The 24994-nt window shown below is 41.8% G+C and overlaps 2 protein-coding genes across 3 annotated transcripts in view; one reads left to right on the top strand and one right to left on the bottom strand.

Moving 5' to 3' along the window:
- LOC123944652 (JNK1/MAPK8 associated membrane protein) overlaps positions 1–8320 on the bottom strand; it is a 28848-nt gene extending 20528 nt beyond the window's left edge. Inside the window, exons 1-3 of one of the 2 annotated variants that reach the window (XM_046009928.1) lie at positions 8227–8320; positions 5704–5777; positions 4980–5134 (exon numbers count right to left, since the gene is read on the bottom strand). In XM_046009928.1, coding sequence (XP_045865884.1) covers positions 4980–5134; positions 5704–5777; positions 8227–8230 — 233 coding nt within the window. In that variant the 5' untranslated portion in view covers positions 8231–8320. Of the gene's footprint in view, positions 1–4979; positions 5135–5703; positions 5796–8226 lie in introns of both variants that reach the window. The other variant, XM_046009927.1, reaches the window with a different exon arrangement.
- A 78-nt stretch (positions 8321–8398) lies between these two features.
- Positions 8399–20717, top strand: L3HYPDH (trans-L-3-hydroxyproline dehydratase). The gene is made up of 5 exons (XM_046010261.1): positions 8399–8997; positions 13205–13374; positions 16036–16158; positions 16248–16385; positions 19561–20717. The coding sequence occupies exons 1-5, from the start codon at positions 8490–8492 to the stop codon at positions 19684–19686; spliced, it is 1065 nt and encodes a 354-aa protein (XP_045866217.1). The 5' UTR covers positions 8399–8489; the 3' UTR covers positions 19687–20717.
- The last annotated feature ends 4277 nt before the right edge of the window (positions 20718–24994 follow it).

Below are 24994 nucleotides of genomic sequence, written 5' to 3'. Positions count from 1 at the left end.
CTCCCAATGTCCACAGATACATGTATTTCCTAATTCACTAATTCTGTCTTCAACTGTTCAATCTGCTGATTGACCTACCATTTTTTAAATTTCATTTCTAGAAGTTCCTCTTGTTTTTTAAACCAACCTGTTTGTTCATTCCCAATAACCTCTTCTTGACTCTTAGAGGTCTTTGGGGCTGTATCCTCTATTTCTTTAAGCACTACAAGGTAGTCTACAGTCCGTTATCTGCAGTCCTCTGGAAGCACACCTATACTGTCTGTTAAGTTTACCCACTCTCAGTCACGGCACTGATTTTATTGGTTATCACGGAGTATGAGGCCATTCACAGATATTAATGAGTAAGAGTCTTAGGGCCTAAACTAAGGACGCGGGAAGCCTTCCAGCGAAGAGGATCTGTTGCTTTCGCCGACGGGCATGCTCACCACTACCTTGGGCTCCAGCCTCTTGAGAGTGTAGGCTTCACACCGGCTGCCTCAGATTCAGGACCTGCTGTGGTCAGCAATAAACCACAGGCAATGCTCCCATTCCTACTGTCTGCTTTGTCACTCTGGCCCCAGCTTAAGGTTGGCTTGGGTTCTCTTTTTTTTTTTTTTTAAGATTTTATTTACTTTTTTGACAGACAAGAGATCACAAGCAGGCAGAGAGGCAGGCAGAGAGAGAGGGGGAAGCAGGCTCCCCGCAGAGTAGAGAGCCCAACGTGGGGCTCGATCCCAAAACCCTGGGATCACGACCCGAGCCGAAGGCAAAGGCTTAACCCACTGAACCACCCAGGGGTCCCTGGCTTGTGTTTTCTAAAAATGGATTCTTGGAGATCTCCCCTGCCTCCAGTGAAACCAGCAAGGTCTTAAATAGTGTGTCTTTTCCAAACTTCAGTTATTTCCCACAGGAGGGTCACTTGGAGCTCCTAATGAGCCCATATTATAGGAAGAACTCCTGCATGATTTTACACAGATGGAAAGAGTGCATATGTAAACAAACATTTATAATTTCCCATAATATAATCTAACATTTTGCTTCACTGTAGAATTCATATTTTTAGAAGCAACATCCCAACCTCATCATTTCTTGCTATTACTTTAGTAACCTTGTCTCTTCTCATTGTGCCCCTTTCAATCTGTCTGCAATCAACCACACGATCTTTACAAAACAAAATTGGGATTCTAAAACTCCCCTTACTAGACTACTTGTTGAGTTCCATCTGTCTTTCAGGAAAAATACCCCTTACCAGCATTGTTTTCCACCCCTCCCAGCCATGCTACATTTCTTTTCTCCTCACACCTCCACACACGTGGGCATGCTTCACTCACCCATCTGGCAAGTTGTGCATCCTTCAAGACCAGCTCTGGAAGTTATCCCCAGGTCTTATGAATACTTCCTAAGATTCCTGTGGCCTCAACTCTCTACCCTGGTCTCATTTAGTCCCTATCTCTCACAGGACCCTCAGCTCTCACCTCTTCATTATACTGTGTGCTTTTCTGCATCCATACTTTAGCACATCCTCTTCTTGCTGATAGGCTTTTTCCTCAATTTCTATCAAAATCTACTTACTTTGCAAAGTCCAGTTTGAAGTCAGTTTTTTCTGTGACACTCCCCTATTCTGAGAAGGAAAAATTAACTTTTTTCTTCATCATGCCAGCCTTAAAACTCTGCATAAACCTCTATTACAGAACCTCACAAATACTATGATGGCTTCTCTATCTCATCCACCAGACTGGGAGCAGCCACATTTCAGTCCTCTCTGAATCTTGCAATGCAGCACAGCATCGGGCACACTGTAGACATCCCTAGTGACTGCTCAATACATTCTAAAAGTTATAAATTATATAAAAACAAATCACATAAGCAGCACAGCCTCCAACCATACTGCATAAAAATATGTAATTCTGCTTATCTTTGCCCTGGCCCTAAAGAAAAACAATTTTTTAAAAAAAATATTTTATTTATTTGACAGAGAGAAATCACAACTAGGCAGAGAGGCAGGCAGAGAGAGAGGAGGAAGCAGGCTCCCTGCGGAGCAGAGAGCCCGATGCGGGGCTCGATCCCAGGACTCTGGGATCATGACCTGAGCCGAAGGCACACTGAGCCACTCAGGCGCCCCAAGAAAAACAAATTTAATACTATACTCTGGGGAAAGCAAGAATACTAGAAAGGAAAGTTTTGATGAGAGTCTGGCCAATGCATTCCCAAGGGGTGACTTCACTCCGAAGAGGGCAAAATTGGTTCTTGGGGATAAAATAATTTTACATTTGTTATATATAGCACATAGGTGCACACACGACATAGACAGTGATGATATTAAAATTTCATGGGCTTAGGTGAAATGAGGAAAAAAGTATCTGAAAAGGCTCCTTATTTAAGGAAGTGACAATGAATAAAAGGTTGAGAAACACTGGGCTAGCCTAAGACAGCTAGGCCTCTACTTCCTTGATCATAAGGGGAACATCTCCGGAAAATGCAAGAGATGGCTCTGGTGTCCTTTGCTGTCAATTTCCTAGGCAAAGCATATCTAAGATAGGCAAACTCCTTCTTTAAAACACACCTGCTTTCCTGCCTGAAAACTAATCACTCCTCTGCTCTACCCTCAAACCCAACCCCACACTGCTCCAAGACTCTCCCTCGAAACATATCTGATGTTTTAATTCAAATGCATTTGGTGAGGTACATCTCTCTATCCCCATCTCTTCCCTGCTTATGGCTGAGACGTTCCAACTAAATAGCTGAGCAATTACTCCACTTCAGCTTTCAGTTTATCATGTCTCCTTTCTTGCCCTCGTCTCTCATCATTCTAGAACAGAAATTAAAAGCAAGATGAGAGGTACTTTTGAAAAAAACCTTTTTTTACGGATCCATCTGAAAAAGAACCAATACTTTTCGAATATAAATAATCAGTGTGGATTTTTTTTTTTTAAGATTTTATTTATTTGACAGACAAAGATCACAAGCAGGCAGAGAGGCAGGCAGAGAGAGAGGAAGGGAGGGAAGCAGGCTCCCCACTGAACAGAGAGCCCGATGAGGGGCTCGATCCCAAACCCTGGGATCATGACCTGAGCTGAAAGCAGAGGTTTTAACCTACTGAGCCACCCAGGCACCCTCAGCGTGGATTTATTAGGTGGGATCCAGAAAACTACTAATTCTAATTGTGTCTGCCCATCCTTCCCATTCCCATTCACACTACTGGAGTCTGGTCATCTCCACTTCTTGCAAACACCCTTCTAATATACCTCGCCTCTCATCTACTCTCTATAGAAGTTACCTTCCTAAAATATACAGCTAGTAATACATAAACCCAAACCTTCACCAATAAATCATCCACGCAGCAGATACTAAATGAGCATCTGTTACGTGCTGGTCTCTGGAAATTCCATGGAGAACAGAGATGGCCACTGCCCTCATGGACTTCCAGTTGGGAGATAGGAGGAAACAAACATAACTACACATTGTGTTGACTACTAAATACAAAACAAAAAACAATAAAATGAAGAATACTATTAAAAAAAAAGAAATAAGGGGGGCAGACCTACTTTAAATTGGGTCTGGGAAGGTTTCTACAACTGGGTGTAATTTAAACTGAAATCCGAAGGAAAAGGCGGCTAGGTAAAATCAGAGGGACAAGAGAGCATCTGAGGCAGAGAAGAGCTGGCGAAAGGGAAAGGACCAAAAGCAGGAAAGATGGCTGAGAAGTTGAGGAACTAAAGGCCGGTAGGGCTTGAACGCACTAATTTGGCTCCTCATTCCCAGTATAAACTTCACATCCTCACCAAAGAACCTTCCCATTCTGGGGGTGCCTGGGAGGCTCAGTTGGTTAGGTGACTGACTCAGTGTCAGCTCAGGTCATGCTCAGGGTCCTGGAACAGAGCCCCACACCATGCTCAGTGCAGGGTCCGCTTGTCCCTGTCCCTCTGCTCCTCCCCCTGCTTGTACGAGTGCAGTCTTTCTCACAAACAGACAAACATACCTTCACATTCTGGCCTCAACCTGTTTTTCCCACTCTTGTATTTATTACCTTTGATGTGCAATCCACACTCTGACCACCCAAACTACTTCCAATCCCACCTGCAGCACAGCACACATTTCACACCGCCATGCCACTGTTCATGCTATTCCTCTGCCTAAAATGTTTTTTTGAAGTCTTTCAGATCACACCAGGCACAATTCATCTCTTCCATTCTTTGTGATTCCAGAGCATTTTGGTCATAATGCCCTTTTTTTTTTTTTTAAGATGTATCTATTTACGTGAGAGAGAGAAAGACGGAGCCTGAGTGCATGCAAGCTGAGGTTGGGCTGAGGGAGAGAATCTCAAGCAGACTCCCCCCTGAGCACAGAGCCTACACAGGGCTGGATCCCATGACCTGAGATCATGACCTGAGCCGAAACCAAGAGCTGGACATCTAACCCACTGAGCCACCCAGGCATTCCTCATAACACGTTTATACTTGTTCTTGTTTATACACTTTTAAAATTAATTTATAATTAGTTGCATATGCATTTGTCTTCTCTACAAAATTAGAGAAGTTTATTATTATAAACCACATCGGTTTTTTCTGTACCCCTCCCCAATCATCTAACCATAAAACACAGGGCTCAATAAATGCTTGTTGATTTGAATGTTTTAGTATCAGTTTTCATAATTAGGTTGCAGCTATATTATCTTAATATTATACTAGATTACTAGTATTAAATCACAAAGCATTTGTTCTCCAACAATACAGTTTGTAATCATAACCAGTTCTTTATAGAAAACCCAGAGATTGTAATTGAGAAATGAAAAAAATTCCTTCCTTATCATTTAGAGTAAAACAAAGGATATTTCCCTTTATAATTACTGAGACATGCCCTATCCTTAATTTTCTTGCCACAGTCAAAAGTCATCAGAATATAAAGCAAAAACAGGTTCACCACAATTTTTTACTAAGGTCTTCTAAATGATTATTATTCCAACATCAGTCCGTCCAGATACATTCATAGAAAGTGCTAACCTCTTTTTCCCTGAGTACCATTCGATGAAGAACCAATGTAAAACAAGGGGAAGCATAGCCATAAATCCAAGATACAGCCAATCATAAAGTTCTGGAGACTCTGTGCACGGCTGACAGTATTTCTGTGCATTTGTCCTCTGTCCCCTTGGACACACCTATAACATAAGAACAATATTTTTTGTTCAGATACTATTTTAGGGATTTATCTTAATATCCCAAAGTCATTCTATAAAGACATCCCATTTCAGTTTAAACACGTATACATGTGCATCTTTTAGAAATAAAAAAGAAAGGGCATATGTAAGATATATCTACATTGTATTTGATGTATCTGTGTAACACTCTTTTAAAAGATTCCTTTTACTAAGTTACTAAAACAGGTGACTAACATTAAATGACAAATTTAGTTAATAATGCTATATAAAAATAATTAGAGAAAAATTCTGGAGTTTTAATGTTAACTTACTGCCCAAGTCACTGCACTATAGCATTAATAAGTATTAGAAATTAATATAAAATTATAAAATGTTTTACAAAAATGTTAATTGAGACTGTCAAGAAAGATGTATTACAATTAATATGACAACACAAATAAGAATTTTATTAATGTGTCATAGTTTTATAAATTGAGTATAATGAAAAAAGATATTCTACAAGTGAAAATATTTCAAAAGCAAAAAGATTTTAGCAATGAAACAACATCGAAATGTTAATTAGGACTTACCCCACATTCTCCATATATTTCAGTTGAGCCATTTTTAAATAATAGGGTCTTCCCACAGTAAAGTCCAAGGCATGCTGGTTGAATATCGACAGCTTTTTAAAAACAAATGCCAGTAAAGTAACAGCTTTTGTGATTATAAAATAATGTCATAACAGTTGAAGCACCTGGCAGAAATATCTCAACACAGTTGTTAAAAATGATACAGATTAACAAAGGTCTTGATGCACTTACTTTTAAAATCTAAAATTCCCCTTTTACACCTTGTCACTGCAGAAAGTTATATTGAAACCTTGTTGTTAATGCTATTGCTTTATGGTTAAGAGCCATCAACCAGCAGAGTGGGATCTATCCCCAGAATTCAAAGCTTAACCTGGTATGTCTCTAGTGGCTCCAGAAGCTAATCCCCCTTGATTAGATGGACTAGACTTTTGCATTTCCACTTTTTAATTAGAAAGCTAACAGAGGATCACCACCCCTTATTTTTGCCCAGTCAGACACAAAAACACATACACACACACACAAATATCACCTTCGTTCTTAATAGAACACATTTTAATACCAGAAAAGACGTAATTTCAAAATAAAGGCCAGGCCTTTAAAGTAAATAAATTCACCTTAAGAAAAAGCTTACAACATTGTCCTAACTTTTGTCATGTTTGTTGAGGACAGGAGAAAATTTCATCAGGGTTGTCACTGGGCCTCTGATCAGTATCTGGGATACTGATATCTACCTTAGAATCAACCCCCTGTTCTCAAGGCTCGGACAAAATAAGAAGCAGCTTTTCTTCACAAAAAAATACCTCAGGGCCTACAGATTGTCTTTGGCCTCATCAACAAGAAGTTATTAAACGTGTTTTGTTTTTTGTCATCAGAGACGTCTGATTTCCTTCCTTCACTGATTCATTTATTCAATAAATGTGCATTAAGTATCAGATTCCCTGGCTAGGAACTTCTTAAAGAGCCACAGAACAACATAACAAGAGTCCCTGCCCTCAGAGAACCTACAAGCTTAGAGGAGAATAAATCTGAAACAACTGTGGTCAAATGTGAATTAATTTGGAAAATTGTGCATTTTATGACTATTGCAGGGACCAAGGGCAGGCTCCCAAAATGAGCCACTTTGTAATACTGATTATTTTAAATAAGTTACTTAAGAAACAACAGGGAAAGGACATTCACACCTCTTCTGCCTCCCTGAAAGCAGTAAAGATATTCTTATTAACAGTGATAATGGCTTTAAAGTCAAAAAAGCTGTGGAAATAAATCTTGTTACTTTTTTGCTAATCTACTACCTTAGCCCAAACACCTGTTTTCCTTTTCTGGTAAATTCCTCACAAATTTATTGCCTCTTTGTTGATAATGTATAAAGAACTCCCTGCCTTGGTCATTTCTTTAGGTCTCAAGTTTCATAACTAGGCCTCCATGAACACATAAAACTTTTTTTTTTCTTCTGTTAATCTGTCTCATGTAAACTTAATTTTTAGTCCAGCTGGAAGATCCTGAAGATAGAGAAGAATTTTTCCTTCCTTTCACTATTGAATAATTTCCCAAATTCTTCATGAATTCACAATAGAGACTGCTTGGTCCACAATGCCCTTTCTCCTTTCAAATTCAAGTGGACTTTTGATTTCTTTCTCCTTGTGCAGCTGAGAAACAATAGAAATAGCACAAACTAAAATGTTTCAAGTTTAATATTTTCACTTTTGCCAAATTCCTGATTTTTTTAAATCCATGGGCTTCTTCACCTTATTTGGCATTTAATTCTTAATCAATTGTAATCGCTACGCCCTAAACTAACAGACAAAAATGAACAGTTTCAGAGTTTTTGAGAAGACAGAAGTTAAAGAACTGGAGGCTTCTTCCACATGTGTTTTGCATCTAGTAGGTGTTTAGTAAATACGTCTGGATGTGAATAACCTGAAATTCTCAAAACCCAATGCCTGAAAACCACCATGATAAACTGAAAACAGCTCATCACAGACCAACCAAAACCACGGCGTTCGATATCCCCTCCCGTTTCCCTTCACTGGAGGGTGGCTAAAATATTAAGACTTTTTTTTTTTTTCTTTTTTCCCAACGGTCTTGTCTCTTTGCGAAGCGCCCTATAAAGTTAACGCCTGATGCTCAAGCGGGCGACTTCAGCAGCGAAGAGCTTCCTCTGCCCTTACTGGCTGTCGGCCTTACTAACGCCCGCGCTTTAAATTTTGAAGTCGACCCTCACGAATGCTAAACAAAGGGACTAAAAGGGACCGAAGCAACCTCTCGCACACGACCAAGGCCTGGCCTTTTGCCCTGGCACACACAGCCCGTTCCCCTCTGCGGCATGCCACCTCCGCAGCCCGAGAGGGGCCGAGACCACCCCGACCCCCAGGACGAGTCCAGGGACCCGGCAAGGCTATGCGAGCAAGGGGCAAGGATGCGCCGCTATCCGCAGGCCGCCCGCCTGGGAAGAGCCAAAGTCGCCACCGTGGGGAAGAGACAGGGACTAAGACAAACACTTCCCGACCCCTCGGGGGCTCTCACCCATTGGCCGCTTGCAGGTCTCCCCGAAGGAGCTCCGGGATCAGCCGCCAAGGCAGCAGCGCCCGGACATCCGGCCCACAGCAGCCTCGGCAGCTCCGCCTCCTGGTAACCCGGGCGACCACCCCGAAGCCCCGCCCCCTCGCCCTTCCGGTCTCTGCTCCGACGCCCCGCCCCGGACGGACGCTCTCCCGCGGAGTAGGCAGTTGGGCGGTGGGCTCCAGGTTCGCACTGCGGAAGAGTCGTCGCGTCCCGGGATTCCGGCGATGGAGAAGGCGCTGGCGGTGCCGCGGCTGCCCCCGCACGACCCGGGGACTCCGGAGCTGTCGGTGGTGGACATGCACACGGGCGGCGAGCCCCTGCGCATCGTGCTGGCGGGGTGTCCGGAAGTGGCCGGCCCCACGCTGCTGGCCAAGCGGCGCTACATGCGCCAGCACCTTGACCATCTGCGACGACGCCTCATGTTCGAGCCCCGGGGGCACCGGGACATGTACGGAGCTGTGTTGGTGCCTAGCGAGTTGCCGGAGGCGCACCTGGGCGTCCTGTTCCTGCACAACGAAGGTTACAGCTCCATGTGCGGCCACGCAGTGCTGGCGCTGGGCCGCTTCGCCCTCGACTTCGGGCTGGTACCCGCACCCCCGGCCGGCGTCCGCGAGGCCCGCGTCAACATCCACTGCCCGTGCGGGCTGGTGACCGCCTTCGTGGAATGCGAGGGCGGCCGCAGTCGCGGCCGGGTGCGCTTCCACAGCGTCCCGGCCTTCGCGCTGGCCACAGGTAAAGGGCGAGAACCACCTAGCTCTGGGACGCAACTAACTACACTGTTTCTCTGGCCTGAAACTCACGCAGTGCAATTAACCCACCCACGAGCCTTTGCAGTTAATAAAAAGATAACTCAATGCAAATGTGTGTCAGCATCTTAGCCTCGCAGATTTGTTCCGCGTATGCCGCAGATTATTTCGCCTGGGTCTTGAGAGGGCCTTGAGTACAGAATTCCGTGTTTTCCTTACTCAGCGCCTCATTCCTCACTGTCAGGCATTCCTAGAGATTGCACGGTTGGGTAAGTCAGACAGGGTCAAGGCAAGAGCAAAGAACAGCCAGAGTGCCAGGGTTCACTGGCTGGTTCAGAAGACACTTACTAGACATTACCCCCTGACAAGTTACTAAACCCTGTCTTGTTTTCCTCACCTGTAAAAAGTGCCTTCCCCATTTCTTTGGGAAATAAATAAGAATGAATGAACTAAGCAGTTTATAAACCGGGAAGATACAGATGTTACTGATTTTATTCTTGAGGAACAAAAAGAGCTGTTGTCTGAGTCCAAATCCTGATAACCCCTTAAAGCTATGCAACCTTAATCAAATTACTAACCTCTCTGTGCCTTTATTTTTTCACTTGTTATCTCATTGAGTTTTTGGTGAGGATTTACTGAGAGTATGCAAAGTACTTAAAAATTTTTAAAAATACATTTCAAGAGACAAGGACTGTAGGTTTAACACCAGTGCTCATCATAACAAGTGTCTCAGTATCCATCACCCATTTAGTCTATTCCCGCCACCTCCCCTCCAGCAACCCTCAGTTTGTTCCCGATCATTAAGAGTCTCTTATGGTTCCCACCCCTCTCTTTTTTCATAGGTTCTTTTTTCTAGGTTCATCTGTTTTGTTCTTCAATTCCACATGAATGAAATCATATGGTATTTTCCTCTGATTTCGCTTAGCATAATACACTCTAGTGTATTGTTGCAAATAGCAAGATTTCATTCTTTCCATGGCTGAGTAATATTCCATTAAATACATGTAGGTACCTACATATATACATGCCACATCTTCTGCATACATTCATCAGTTAATGGACATTTGGTTCTTTCCATAATTTGGCTATTGTTGATAATGCTTCTATAAACATCCGGGGCATGCTATTAGATCTTGATCTTTCTTGAGGATTTGGATTCTGGATTAGCCCAATTATGAATGAGGCAGTAATAGCCCAGACATTTGTCAGTCTTAGAGCAACCTCAGACAGCTGAAACACACAGGTTGATGAAGAATTCCCCTGGGGAAACTGATGGCACTTTGACCTCTATGAGAGAATGACGTCACATCTGGATAGGGAAGGCACTTGAGATAGGAGTTTGGTTAGGACTGCATCTCAAAAATCTCAGCAGTTTAAATAGTTTAGCTACCCAATTTCTCCTTAGGCAACCCCAGCAGCAGACTGGAAGCACTCTAGGTTCAAGGGAAATGACAGCTGGCAGCAGGGTCACCAATGACTTCATAGTTCAGGGCTGGCTGGGACAGGGCAGCCAATCTGTAAGCATGTAGTTCCTGAGAGCAACACTGTGTGACTATACGATAATTGGTAGGCAGTAATGGTCACTTTGAGTCATTAAAAAAGATCCTAAATTCTCTACTTTGAATAATGCTAAAAGGGTGGACTGACAAGTGTTCAAGGTCACTGCTCTATCCCCTCTCCATCTTGATGACCTTGCAAAAGGGATTCCACGCTTCAAGGTCATCATCTGCAAAATGAAGATGACAACAGTACCCACCTCAGAGGACTGCTGAGTTGTTTTCCATTCCACACTGCTAAAATGAAAACTTCGTTGTGTTACCGTGTTCAAGTGCTAGGACAGTAGGTAGTCAAAATTTGTTGAATGGGTAACTAAGTAAATGAAATTGGGAGAAGAATATGGTGATTAACAAGTGTAAATAATCCTCCTAAGAACCCTATTCCCCTTAGAAATTAAATTTTTGGCCTTACCGTTAACATTAACGTATTGCTCGTTTGTGCCAAGCACTCCCTACACGTTATCACATGAATTCACACAACAGTCCTTTCAGGCGGGAACATATAATATGAGACCTACCCTGTTAACAAATTTTTAGGTATGCAGTATAGCATTGTTAACTATAAGCACAATGCTGAACAGCATGTCTCTATAACTTCCTCCAACTGCATGACTAAAACTCTGTATCTATCAGATAGTAACACCCTGTTTCCCCCTCCCCAACCTTGTGCCTTGCAACTATTATTCTGCTCTGTTTCTAAGAGTTTGAAAAATTTATACACCTAATTCATGGGAGATTTTGCAGTGTTAATTCTATGACTGCCTTAATTCACTTAGCATAATAGCCTCAAGGTTTGTCCATGTGGTAGCGCAGGACAGAACAGTCTTCATTTTTATGGCTGGATAATATTCCATTGTATATATCACATTTTTAAAAAAATCTCTTCATCCCTTTAGCAGTTCCGTTTTATACATGAGGACACCAAAGCCACACTTAGCTTTCCAGCTTCCAGCAGCCCCTCGTTTCCATCTACTTCCTCATTCTCCTTTCGTTAAGCCTGATTTTTATGTTACACTAGCATCAAGGTAAAGACATGTTTCTTTCATAGTTGCTCTTAAGTTCCACAGGCATATTTTACTTTTTTGACTATAAACTTGCTCTGTTTTGAGACCTCATGTGTTAGAAGGGCTCTGGGGGCTAGCCTGGGACTGAGAGCATACTGACTGGTATCTTTGTATGACTCAGTGTGCAAACTCTGGCATACCAGCTGTATTTTATTTTTCAGAGTTTCTGAATTTGAGACCCCATCCTGCCTTGTTGATTTGCCTAGTCTCATCAGTCTAGATGCTGTCCCCTTTCCTGATACATGTGTAGCAAATGTTTCTTAAAAGAGCCAAGGTCTTGAAGAAGAGGACCTTTTGGTCACCAGCCTGCACGGTCCACCCGTGAAGCATCATCTGCCCCTGGCCATGTGGCCCCTGTCCCTGCCTCCCCTCCTCTTTGCTACCTCTGTCACACCCTGTAGCCTCCCTGTAGTGCTGTGAGAAGTCAGCATAGGTCCTCTGCACTCCAGACCTGCCACCTCTTTCCTCAGTCCAGAGGAAATTTCTCTACTGACCAAGAGAAATATGGTAACCCTTCAGGACACTGAAGTTTTATGGAAACTTGGGCACATCTTTCCCCCCAGATCTTGGGTTTCCATAAAACCTGCTTTGTCCCCCCACTATACACTCTCCCAGAGGTAGTGATCACCAAGACAGCTTGAATTGGGGAGAAGGAAGAGGAAAATGCAAGAAGGGGTAAAACACTTTGAATATCCCCAAATATTATCCAGCCCCATTCTTTTGGAAATAAAAATTTAGGATTTCAAACAACTGACATTCTGGTGAAACTTTGGGTAAGCTGGGGACTTAGAATACTCTCAAACCCTAACACAAAAATTACTGTAAACATCAGTGATTCTATAATGGCTTTATTCTGAGTATTTGCCTGCTTCATGAGATGAAAATATATAGAGGAATTAGTATATACAACTTACATAGAAAAATCTTTTTTTCATTTTGTTTTGAGATTATAGCTGAAGAAAGCCAATTTGTGAATAGGATCCAAAATCCTATATTAAACTATTCCTATTAGGGACACCTGGGTGGCTCAGTAGGTTGAGCGTCTGCCTTCAGCTCAGGTCATGATCCCAGATCCCTGGAATCGAGTCCTCCATCAGGTTCCTTGCTCAGCAGGTAGCCTGCTTCTTCCTCTGCCTTCCGCCCCCGTGCTTGTGTTCTCTCTCTCTCTCCCTGACAAATAAATAAAATCTTAAACGATTCCTAATAGTAGAATGAGAGGGGACTTATATTTTCTGCCCTTGTTTTCACATGTTGATGCCTCAGGATTTCCCCACTCTCCGCCTCTATAAGGTTTTCTAGCAAAGATCCTCAAAGTAGTTAACAAAATTAGTAAACATGATTTAAGAAAAACATGGCATTAGATGTTCTCAGACTTAGATGAGTATCATTAAGTTAAAAATAGATCGCTCAGCTAAATGTCTATTATTATTGATGCTTACTCATTTTAAAAATGCTTCATTCCTTTCTATGATAGGAAAAGGTACGCCTCCACCAAAATATACATATTAAAAATGCTCTGAATTGTACTGCCAAAATACTATAACAAACTTATTTTCAAACACATCTTTTTTAGATCTCTTAGTGGATGTTCCCGGTCATGGAAAGATGGCGGTAGATATTGCATATGGTGGGGCATTTTATGCATTTGTTAGCGCTGAAAGGTTGGGACTTGACATTTGTTCTGCAAAGACAAGAGACCTTGTGGATGCAGCGAGTGCAGTGACAGAAGCAGTCAAAGCTCAGGTCAGTACAAACACTGCTTTCAACACAAGGTGCCTGGCCCTGTGGCATGGAGGGAATGTAAATTACATGTCTACACAGACAGTTACATATTTAAATTATTAATAGGACTAAAAACAAAGCATTGATTAGGATCTTGGGCTCTATAGCAAGACTATCTAGGAGTCCCAGTGTTGCCACTTTTAAGTTTCACAACCTTGAATGAGTTTCAAAACCTTCCTGTCGTGAGATGGGAATTGCAAAATACCTGCTTCATAGGGTGTTATAAGAATGAAGTCAGTCAGTAGGTACAAAAGACTTAGAGTAGTGCCTACCTACAATAAATGTTCAGTAAGTAACTTAACTTTAATTATACACATACTAGTAAAATTTGTGGTTATTTACACATACAGAAAATGTATCAAATAGTATTTCACTAATTTGAAGTGCATATGCTTTGTGGTCATTCTCCAAGACTTGCAGATAATGAATGTCAATTATAGCTCACAAAATAGATTTCATTAAATCTGTTCAGACCTTGTCTTATTTCACAGAGAACTTTAATTCCTAATTAGTAAATTTTTCCTATATTACTAAGAAGTTACCTAAATAACTACTCAAGTAAGTCTAGTTTTGGCATGGGAAAACTACTCTGATAAAATCAGTTTGGATAATAAATAGGTCTAGAATATTCTTTCATTTCTATCTAGTACAAGTCTGCCGTTTTACACTTAAAATTGGGACATGTAAATAAAGCTCATATACAGTATTTGCATGTTTTAGCATATAAGAATTTCGTCACTATTCTAACTAAAAAGTAACTTGTGAAAGAGTGCCTATATATTTGTACTAATAATTACTATAGGCCTATTTAACACACCTGCAACTTTAACATAATTTTTAACTTAAACAAGATGAAAATATATACTTTATTTCTGTTCTAAATTGTCATTTATCTAGGACTGTAACTACCAATAGCTAGAATTAGTTTATTGTAGCAATTTCTGAGGTTCTGAATTTATATCAATTTTCTGTTCACTAAGCAGACAGCTAATAGTTTGAGCTAAAATTTGGCATGAAATAACTTCACTTTATTTTTAATGAGATTAAGAGAAAAAGGCATAGTTTTCTTAATAAAAGGAGCAATTTTGGACTTGTCATTAAAGTGTGAACTTCTTACCAAGGTGGGAAGCTGTGGACTTTGAGGGAAGAGGCATTCTGAGAAAAATAGGAGAAAATCTTTTATGAGATAACCATATATAGTATTATCTGTTGGTGCTGAATCAGGCAGCAGAATGACTTTGTGAATTGCTGACCATTCACACCACTGAGGCAGATTTAGGGAAAGGCCATTTTGGTGGGGACTGAAGTTAGTACACACTCATCTTTATTCATTTATTCTTTTTAAAAAAGTGTTTATTTAAATTCCAGTTTGTTCACAGATGGTATGAGTTTCAGGTGTAGTCCTTCTTTTAACAAACATTTACCTAGAATTTAGTGAGTCGCACACGATGCTAGGTTAGATGCTAGAGACTCCAGGAGAGAACAAACCTGCCTTCCAGGAGCTCAGTCTGGTGGGGGAAGCAGATATGAAGACTGAGAGGTAACGGTGCTGTGGTGTGGGTGGGGCATGGGGGCTTGAGGAGGATGGAGAACAAGATCCAGCAGGGAGACCTCTTAAACTTGGCTTTGGATGGACTCTGGATTTTAAGAACCCAAATCTATTCACTTGTTCCCGATGACAGGTAAGTAGCAGAATGTACTAATTGTAAGGATGCACGTGGAAGTAAGATAATAGTTTGAGAGCTAACGGATGTCACAGAAGCTGAGGAAAAGTTAACCTCGACCTCCCGAGAAGCGCAGGAAGCACTGTGCACTTGGGCCTGACCTTGCTTTACCACTGACAGGACTTAGCATCCAGTGCGTGCTTCTCTCTGAGTGTACCTGCTGCTTTTTATAACACCAGCTGACTTCATCCTTTAAAGATTTTTTCCCCCTTCCAACCACTCTGTTACCTACTAGATTCTGTCTTCTTATAACTTCGGCTTACTCAAAATTCTCTTCTGAGAGCTGAATGAAGAGGCTTACCTAACACCCAACTCGGGCCTCTGTGGTTTCCAAAGTAACACACTTACAAAGAAGAAGCTAAGGGTGTCACTCACCCTCCCAGCCTCCTCCCAGCCTCTTCCAAGTCCTCATCTCTGCCATGCAATTCGCTTCAGCTCTAGAAGTTCACCATCTGGTTCTTTTACCTTATCGCCTTCAAGCTCATGAGAGGGAGCACAGGACCGTCTTAGCCTGTCCTGTTTGGGCAGCTGTGGCCAGTCTGTGGAGTAACCATCCTGGGGCCAGTGCTTCCAAGAGTGGGAGTGTTTGGAGAGTACGTGCGTATATAAAATAGGACTGTTCCTTTAGCAGAGGCTATATGCAGGACAAATTCCTTAGACAGGACTCAAGGTATGATAAAAATTCTAACTTGCAGTGAAACTATGTTTATTCATCTAGACAAAGACATCATTTACTGCCTTGACCCAAAAGTATTTTAAAAATGACAGAGTGAAAAGTTATGCCTCAGAGGACCCCATCTATATCATTTACAAAGATAAATTGGAATCAAAATATTTATTTTGTAGTAATCTTACATGACCATTTATATTACATGATGATTTTCTTTGTCATTTGCAGTTTAAAATCAGTCATCCTGAGAGTGAAGACCTTTCCTTTCTGTACGGAACTATAGTGACAGATGGAAAAGACACTTATAGTGAGGAACCAACCACCAACATCTGCGTGTTTGCAGATGAACAGGTATTAAAGCTGTAACGTTTGGCACAAAAGCCGGACAGCATGGAACTGGAACACTGTGAACGCTCTCACCTCCATTTACTCTGAAACAGGTTGACCGAAGTCCTACTGGCTCAGGAGTGACAGCCCGAATTGCCTTACAGTACCACAAAGGCCTTCTAGAACTGAACCAGACCAGAGCCTTTAAAAGCAGTACCACCGGCTCAGTATTCACGGGCAAGGCTGTGAGGGTGAGTGCCTCCTATAGCTGCTTCTGTTTGAGTGTGTTCCTTTGGAAACTGAAGAGTCCTGAGCTGGGTGTTAGGTCCCAGCTCTCGAAAGAGAATTTTAAAGCAGGCCCGTAAAAACTTCTGTTCAGCTAGGATATTGGTTCTCAAAGTGTGGCTTGGAAGCCCTGGCAATCACCACGTTCCTTTCCATGGGTCCCACAAGGTCCAAACTTAGTACACATTAATGTTAAGACATTATTTGCCTTTCACTTTTATTGTCTCACGAGTGTATGGTAGACTCTGCAGAGGCTACACCACAGGTGATAAGCCAACTGACTGAATGCAGAAGCAGGTACAAGAGTCTAGCTGTCTTCTGTAAAACCATACATTAAGGAGGTTTGCAAAAATGTAAAACACAGGCCATTTTCCTCACTAAAATGTTTTTGTTTTGGCAAATACAGTTATTTTCCCAAAAATATGTTGTTTGCAATAACATGCAATGGGTTTATTATTTTTTAATGAATTAATGAACAAATACCTTTAATTCTCTCAATATAGTAAATATTAATAGATATAACCTACTTGGGGTGCCTGGGTGGCTCAGTGGGTTAAACCTCTGCCTTCGGCTCAGGTCATGATCTCAGGGTCCTGGGATCGAGCCCCGCATCAGGCTCTCTGCTCCGCAGGGAGCCTGCTTCCTCCTCTCTCTCTCTGCCTGCCTCTCTGCCTAGTTGTGATTTCTCTCTGTCAAATAAATAAAATATTTAAAAAAAATAGATATAACCTACATAAACAAAAACTCTTAGAAAATCTTGTTTTATTTTATTTATTTGTCAGAGAGAGAGAGTACACTCACATAAGTAAGAGGAGCTGCAGGCAGAGGGAGAAGCAGGCTCCATGCTAAGAAAGGAGCCTGATGGAGAACTTGATCACAGGATCCTGGAATCATGACCTGAGCAGAAGGCAGATGCTTAACCAACTGAGCTACCAGGTGCCCTTAGATGCTCAAATCTTAAGGCATTAAGGAGTCCTGGAACCAAAAAGTTTGGGAACCACTAACTTAGGGTTTGGATTTTTTTTGTCCTTTTGTTTTTATTCTATAGGAGTGTTTCATTTTTTATAATAGGATGTGAAAATCCTAAAAAGTTGTGAAAAATAAAACTTCTGTAATAGAATCAAATTTTAAATGTGCTAACAGAAATAAATTCTATTCACTAATAAATAGTAGTAAATGAATCTACACTAAGTAAATTTAGGAAAGAATTCAGCAGATACATTTAGTAAATGAATCTATTCATAAAAAGTCCTTTAACAAAACAAAATATCTATAGTAATACAGACTTTTATATCCTAATTTGGTGTTTTTGAAGTTTGATCTTTCTGAATATTGAATTTTCTTTTAGGTTAGGGATTCTTATTAAATATAGTGATTTTATGCAAAAATTTGGAATTGTCTTCAAGTCTGAGACTGAAGATAAAATAATCTACAACATTTATTGGGTGCTTCACTGTAAAGTTCCCAGTTAAGTACTTTATGCATACCTTTTCAGGGCACCTAGGCGGCTCAGTCACTTAAGTGTTCAATTCTTGATTTCAGCTCAGGTTGTGATCTCAGGGTTGTGAGATCGAGCCCCACATTGGACTCTGAGTTGGGCATGGAGCCTGCTTAAGATTCTCTCTCTCACTCTCCCTCTGTGTGTGTCTCTAAAATAAATAAAGTAAAATTAAAAAAAATATATATATATACATACCATCTTAATTCTCACAAGAAACTTGGCAAGTCAGTACTGTTATTATCCTTTTTAAACAGGTGATAAAATGGAGAATTAGAGAGTTTAGGTAATTTGCCAGAGGTCAAATGGTTAGTGAATATCGGACCCAAACTCTGAATGTGGACCATACTCTGAATGTAGACCCTACACTGTTAACACTACTATATTGTTATTGGACAAAGCAAGTTTTCAATGAGGCTTTTATTACAGCAGATTTATAAAAAGATAATGAAATTACTGTATCCTAATCTAATAATTGGTATTTTATCATAAGATTTAGTTATTCTCATGTTTAAAAATTAAGAAATAAGGGGCATTTGGGTGGGTTGGTTGGTTGAGTGTCTAACTCTTGGTTTTGGCTCCGGTCAGAATCTTGGGGTTCTGAGATCAAGCAGCCCCCCCCATGCTCAGCAGGGAATCTGCTTCTCTCCCTTTCCTTCTGCCCCTTCCCCTGTTGATGCTTGCATGCGTGCACACTCTCCCTAACAAATAAATACCTCTTTAAAAAATTAAGAAATAAAAAGGATACTCTGTAGTTAAGATTTGGAGTTATTTCTTTTATAGTTAATAATCATACTTGACAGGACATCTTCACTCTCACCATATGCCTTCCCTTTCTGTCCTAACAGTTCCAAGCTCTCCAATGGCAATGGCGCCACCCTGATCTCTCTGCCCCAGCTTCCTCTCTCTGTCCTTCCACTAATGGGTCCCCAGCATTCCATCCTTAGTTTCCTTCTCATCTCTTCAGCATCTTGATGCCACTGGGCACTTTTACCCACTTTTGAGACTTCAGCTCCCAACCACACACTGGTGATGACTCCTGAACCTTCCCTCCTCCCATGCCTACTATGTGTCTCTTTCCTGAGTCTAACACTCATATTCCCAGCTGTCCACCAAACTCACCTCGAAATGACTGTCTCAGAGAAATGTCATCTTGTCAAAAAGTTCATCCTTCCTTCCTAAATGTGCTCTTCCCATCTCATTCCCTATCTTGGTTAATGGGAGTCCCTGTTTCACTCCCCAGCCAGGAACTACGTTCACATTGAACTTATTCCTACTCCTCACCTCCCACATACATCAGTCCCCAGGCCTGCTGATTCTACCTGCAAAGTATCTCTGTTTTGTTCTTCTCCCTCCTCCCTAAAAACTGCCCTAGTGACTCGAGAGCCCATCAATGAATGAAGGTTACCTCTGAAGAAGTTTCTAGGTTTCTAGTTGCTTTCCTCTCTGATTTGTCCTCATTTTACAGCTAAACTTATCCAAAACACAAATCTGATCATGTCACTCTCCTTAAAAATCTTCCATTACCTACAAGATTAACCCTTGGGTTTTCTTTAAAATGGTAAAAACTAAGAATATGGCTCTAGGCCAATCACAATGTAAGTGCAGTCTTTTGATATTATATTCCTTTCCTCCTTTCTCAGGAAGCAAAATGTGGGGATTTTAAAGCTGTTATAGTGGAAGTGTCTGGACAAGCCCATTACACAGGTACAGCAAGTTTTATAGTGGAAGATGACGACCCACTCAAGGACGGATTCCTTCTCAAGTGACTTCAGTACTCCTCAGGGCTTTCTCTGAATTATGTGGAAAATGATACCCGATTGTATGACTTCCATTCTTTCTAAAGTGTTATGCTGTAACTAAATATAATCATTATACCTCATGTTTGCACATGTAATTGGTATCAATGTCACCTATGTCTAACTTACAAAATGCTGAAAATTCCGAATATTTGTCTAGTTATTAACATACCAGGTAAAATTAATACCTCAGTCCTGTTACTTTTTAAAATGTTATTCTATGCTACTTACTGTAATATTTTGTTTTAGATGCTCTTTGAATGATAACTTGAATTGTAGCCCTCACAACAATGACTCTTACAAGTTCATTATTTTAGTCTTCCAGGTTTTGAGTAAGATAATGTCCTCTCTTCGAGCAGGATGTGAGGGAGATGGGTTTCTGTAAGGTACTAAACTCTTAGCCTACACAGCCTGGGAAGGACTGGGGTGGGCCAGCTTCTGGGGACAGAGGTTGTGGCTGCTACCAGGATGTTCTCTGAGCTGCAAAGCCCAGCTTCTCCTCCAAGGTAACTGAGGTACCATTAGCTGATGTGAGGAAACCAACGAATAATCAGATTTTTGCTACATCTTTATGACCCTTATGAAAGGGATTGTTTACTGCATTATAAACACGGGAAATCGATGAATTACTAGAGTAGGATGAGTCTCCTATGCAACCAAATACATGCCCTGTAGATTTAGACCTGAAAGAAAAGTTAACTATTAATTCTTGCTAGTTAATTGTCTGTGAACCTGTTAAGAATAAAATTTTATCAGGGCACCTGGGTGGCTCACTTGGTTAAGTGTCTGACTTTTGGTTTTGGCTCAGGTCATGATCTCAGGGTCGTGAGATCAAGCCCTGAGTCAGGCTCAGTGTGGAGTCCACTTGAGATCCTTTCCCCCGCTGTGCTCTTCCCCGCCCCTGTGCTCTCTCTTGCGATCTTGCTCCCTAAAAGAAATAAATGAAATCTTTGAAAATAAATAAAAATAAATCATTTTTCAGTCACTATAAAATGAGGTATAAAAAGTTATTCAGGGGCGCCTGGGTGGCTCAGTGGTTTAGGCCGCTGCTTTCGGCTCAGGTCGTGATCTCGGGGTCCTGGGATCGAGTCCCGCATCGGGCTCTCTGCTCGGCAGGGAGCCTGCTTCCCTCTCACTCTCTCTGCCTGCCTCTCTGCCTACTTGTGATCTCTCTCTGTCAAATAAATAAATAAAATCTTTAAAAAAAAAAGTTATTCAATACGCACTGCTCTCAATAGACAGGAAATTCCTGTGAAGTATTTGTTTTTCTGAGCATATGGAAACTGAAGTAATTAAATTTAACTGATTTTGTCATCTAGTTATTAAGTGTGTGATTGAATTACTAGATAAAATGTAAAATTTTTAGCTTTATAACTTTATAGTTAATGTTCTTGTTCCCTATTATACAAAAATTAATGTTTTCCATTCATTCTCTATAAAATTCTATGGTAAAGAAATCACTTATCTTAAAAAAAATGACACTATCACTAGCTTAACATGACAAGAAATTTTCTATGTGTCAGGGAGATTTGTTGTACTTTCTTTTTAAAATGAAAATAGACAGGAGCCTGGATGTCTCAGTTAAGTGTCAGCCTTTGCCTCAGTCATGATCCAAGGGTCCTGGGATTGAACCCCTGCATGGGGCTCCGTGCTCAGTGGGGAGTCTGATTCTCCCTCTCCCGCTCCTCCTGCTTGTGCACTCTCTCTCTCTAATAAATAAATAAAATATTTTTAAATAAATAAATAAAATGAAAATTGAACTATTATTTGTTCTCCAAATTTCACAAGTCATATTAACTTATCCACATTAAAAAGTTGGCATTGCCTGTATCTTCCTAAATTCTAATCCATACCAAAGCCAAATCCTTGCAGTAATATTTATCCCTTCTGTACTTCACCGCTTCTCCTGGGGTCAACACTATGGAAATTAATCCCCCCCCACACACACCCCTCCATGTGTCTAACCAGTCACGAAGCCCTGCTGAGTAGACCTTCTAAATATTGCTCACAATTATCCCTTCCCATCCTTGGTAAGGGTCTTGCCTCATTAATTAAGCTCTTTCAAGCCAACCACCTTTCCCTCACTGATCTCTTAGCTCTAGGTTCTCAAACATGCTCATCATAAATAAAATGACACAAACATCCTTCGTCTGCCTTCCCTCTCTAGCTTGCTGTCACTCGTTTCCTTCCCTCTGGAGTTAAATTTCTACATTCCTGACTCTGCTCATTGGGTACATTTTCTCACCTTCCATTTGTTATTTGACTGTTGTCGTTTGGTTTCCACCTCATTACTCGTTGGAAATCATGCTTGACCTACCTGCCAGATCTAACAGCCCCCCGAGGGTTTATGCGATCTGTGGGGGTTCTGCTGCAGACTCTTGGCAGGCAAGTGTGGTCCATGTTAGAGCAAGTACATCCATGCCCTTGGTGCTGGGTCAGCTCAGAACACTCACGGGAGCTCTCAAGGTCACGAGGTTGGTACCCAGTCCCCATTAGTACCCACCAGTGCTGCAATTATGTGGGCCCAGGGCCATCTCCTCTTCACCATGAAGTTGCAATGTTTTGCTCCAAGTCCTCTAGACCCCATAACTTGGGGCACACTTCTCTTCAATTCCTAAAACCCACAAATTTCATACCATCCCTCTTTAGGATAATGCTTCTCATACACGTGGGTATGAATTACCTGGAGCTCTTAAACTACAGGTTCTCATTTATTAGGTATGGGGTGGGGCAGTTCCAGCAAGCTCCCAGGTGATGCTGATGCTACATGTAGGACTGCATTTAGGAGCAAAACTTGCTAACTGATCGATTTTAGTTACCCATTTGGGACCAGGTTTTACAGGTCCTTCTCCTTTTTGCTCTAAAATACATAAGGAGCCTGTGAGCTCTCCGCCGAGAGGCGACCTCATGGTCACAGCAACTTTCCTGAGAAGAGGCTGAGAAAAATACCTTACTTTGAAAAGCAAAACAAAATGAAAACTAGAAACACAGACCGCTGACTTCTCAATGGCCAGGGTGCCTGGCCTCATTAAATATGCCGCTCACCTGCCTGGATTTTCTCCTTTGCTTCTTAGTTTTCTCTACTCCCTCGCATTCCACCATGGTTCTTCTCTCTCTGCACTCAACACCCTGTCCCTACTCATCACATCCAGGCCCATGCTTTTCTTTCTTGGAGAGAGAGGCTGACAACTTCCAAATCCCTAAATCCTGAGGGTCAGAGCCCTACTGCAGGCCCTCCACTTGGTGGGCAAGTCAAACTCTAACACCCCTAGAATGTGTCCTTCCTCCTGTATTCTCTAACCTGATGAATGGTACCCCCTTCCCACGAGCCGTGAACTTGCGATTTATCCTTCTCATTCATGCCCTTTTGTCCTGTCTGTTGAAGCTTCAGAGGAAGATGTCTGTGGATTTGGCTGGCATCGTTCCTTACTCCTTCCTTTATCAACAACACTAACCTTTCCTTGTGGAAAACTCTCCATCCCCTGCACGCAGCCTTGCTGGAACTGCCAGACTCTCTCCCTGGACCTGGGATCTTGAGAGAAATGACATAAGGTCTGGAAATGGCTGACGTGGATTTACTCCAATAGTGCTTTAAAGAGATTGCCCTCCATTCGTTTCTGCATCTCTACCTGCTACCTCTGCCCTGACTTCTCTTGTTCTTGGGGCTAGCTGTTAGGTTATTCTTTTGTAATCTGAACTCCCCCTATCCCTCCAATGAATCCCTTTTTTGTTGAAGTGAGACCATGCTCTGTGTATATTGTTTATATCCGGAGACCCTAATTCATATGCTACTTCCTGAAAATCTCTTCTCCTTCTTCACTATGTCTTCATTCAGACTCTTCTCATTTCTCATCTGGGCTAACTGGTCTCCTGGTTGCCAGGTTCTCCTTCTACAGTCACTCAAAAATAGGTTTTGTGTATCTGGCAGTTTTCCAAAATGCTAAGTGTTAAGGATCTAATAACATGCCAGACAGACAAAGTTCTAGTCTTCACAAAGCCTACAGTCTACAGTGGGAGACAAGTAATGATTCATCACAAAAATATAATTCTAGACCGTGCTGATGTACTACAAGCCAAGAAAGGCTACCTTTGGGAGACTAACATTTATGTGGAGACCGGGATGCAAGGGAATGGGGGAAGGTGAAGGAATGGAGCTCTCTAGGCAGAGGAGATAGTGAGTGTCAATGCCCTATGCCCTATGATGTGAGGTTTAAAAAACTCACAAAAGGCCAGTGTGACTAGAGTGGAGCAGAAAGAAGGAACGTGGCCCCAGATGAGACCAGAAAGGAAGCCGTCAGGTCATGCAGTGACTTGTAGGAAATACTAAGGATTGGGGACCTTATCCTAAATTAAAAGGAGAAAGTCGTTAGAGGGGTTTAAATCAGTGAGTGGCATGATCAAATGTATTTTGCTTAGAAAGGCCTACTGCCTTCAGGGTAGAGTAGGGGCTGGATGTGGGATACCAGTTCAGAGTGGCAGCAGTAGTTCAAAGAAGAGAGAATGAAAGCTGAAATTTAGGTGGGGGATGAAGTGATGAAAGAAATGAATGGGGGCGCCTGGGTGGCTCAGTGGGTTAAAGCCTCTGCCTTCAGCTCAGGTCATCATCTCAGGGTCCTGGGATTGAGCCCCGCATCAGGCTCTCTCCACAGCAGAGAGCCTGCTTCCTCCTCTCTCTCTGCCTGCCTCTCTGACTACTTGTGATCTCTCTGTCAAATAAATAAATAAAATCTTTTAAAAAAAGAGAGAGAGGGGCGCCTGGGTGGCTCAGTGGGTTAAGCCTCTGCCTTCAGCTCAGGTCATGATCTCAGGGTCCTGGGATCGAGCCCCGTATCGGGCTCTCTGCTTGGCAGGGAGCCTGCTTCCCCCTCTCTGGCTGCTGCTGCCTACTTGTGATCTCTCTCTCTCTCTCTCTCTCTCTCAATCTGTAAAAAAGAGAAAAAAAAACTTTAAAAAAAATAAAAAAAAAAAAGAGAGAGAGAGAAATGGATGGATACAAAGACATTTAACAAGTCAAATCCCTAAATCTTGGTAATAAATTGGACATTGGCTGGTTTGGTGTTGAGGAAAAGGAATTAATCTAGAAAGAAGCCCAAGTTTTCTAGATGGAAGATAGTGCCATCTTCTGAGATACAAAAGGTTGAGGACCAAGGGTTTTTAGGAAAAGTGGATCACAAATTCCATTTCGGTCATGTTGAGTTTCACATGTTTTTGCACCTTCAGGGGAGATTCCAAGTAATAAGCAATAGGGCTTGAGGCTAGAGATGTAGTATGGAGTTAG

The sequence above is a fragment of the Meles meles genome, chromosome 6 (assembly GCF_922984935.1).
Source record: "Meles meles chromosome 6, mMelMel3.1 paternal haplotype, whole genome shotgun sequence".
NCBI lineage: Eukaryota > Metazoa > Chordata > Mammalia > Carnivora > Mustelidae > Meles > Meles meles.
Note: the sequence above shows the minus strand (reverse complement) of the source record. Positions and strands in the feature narration are given on the sequence as shown.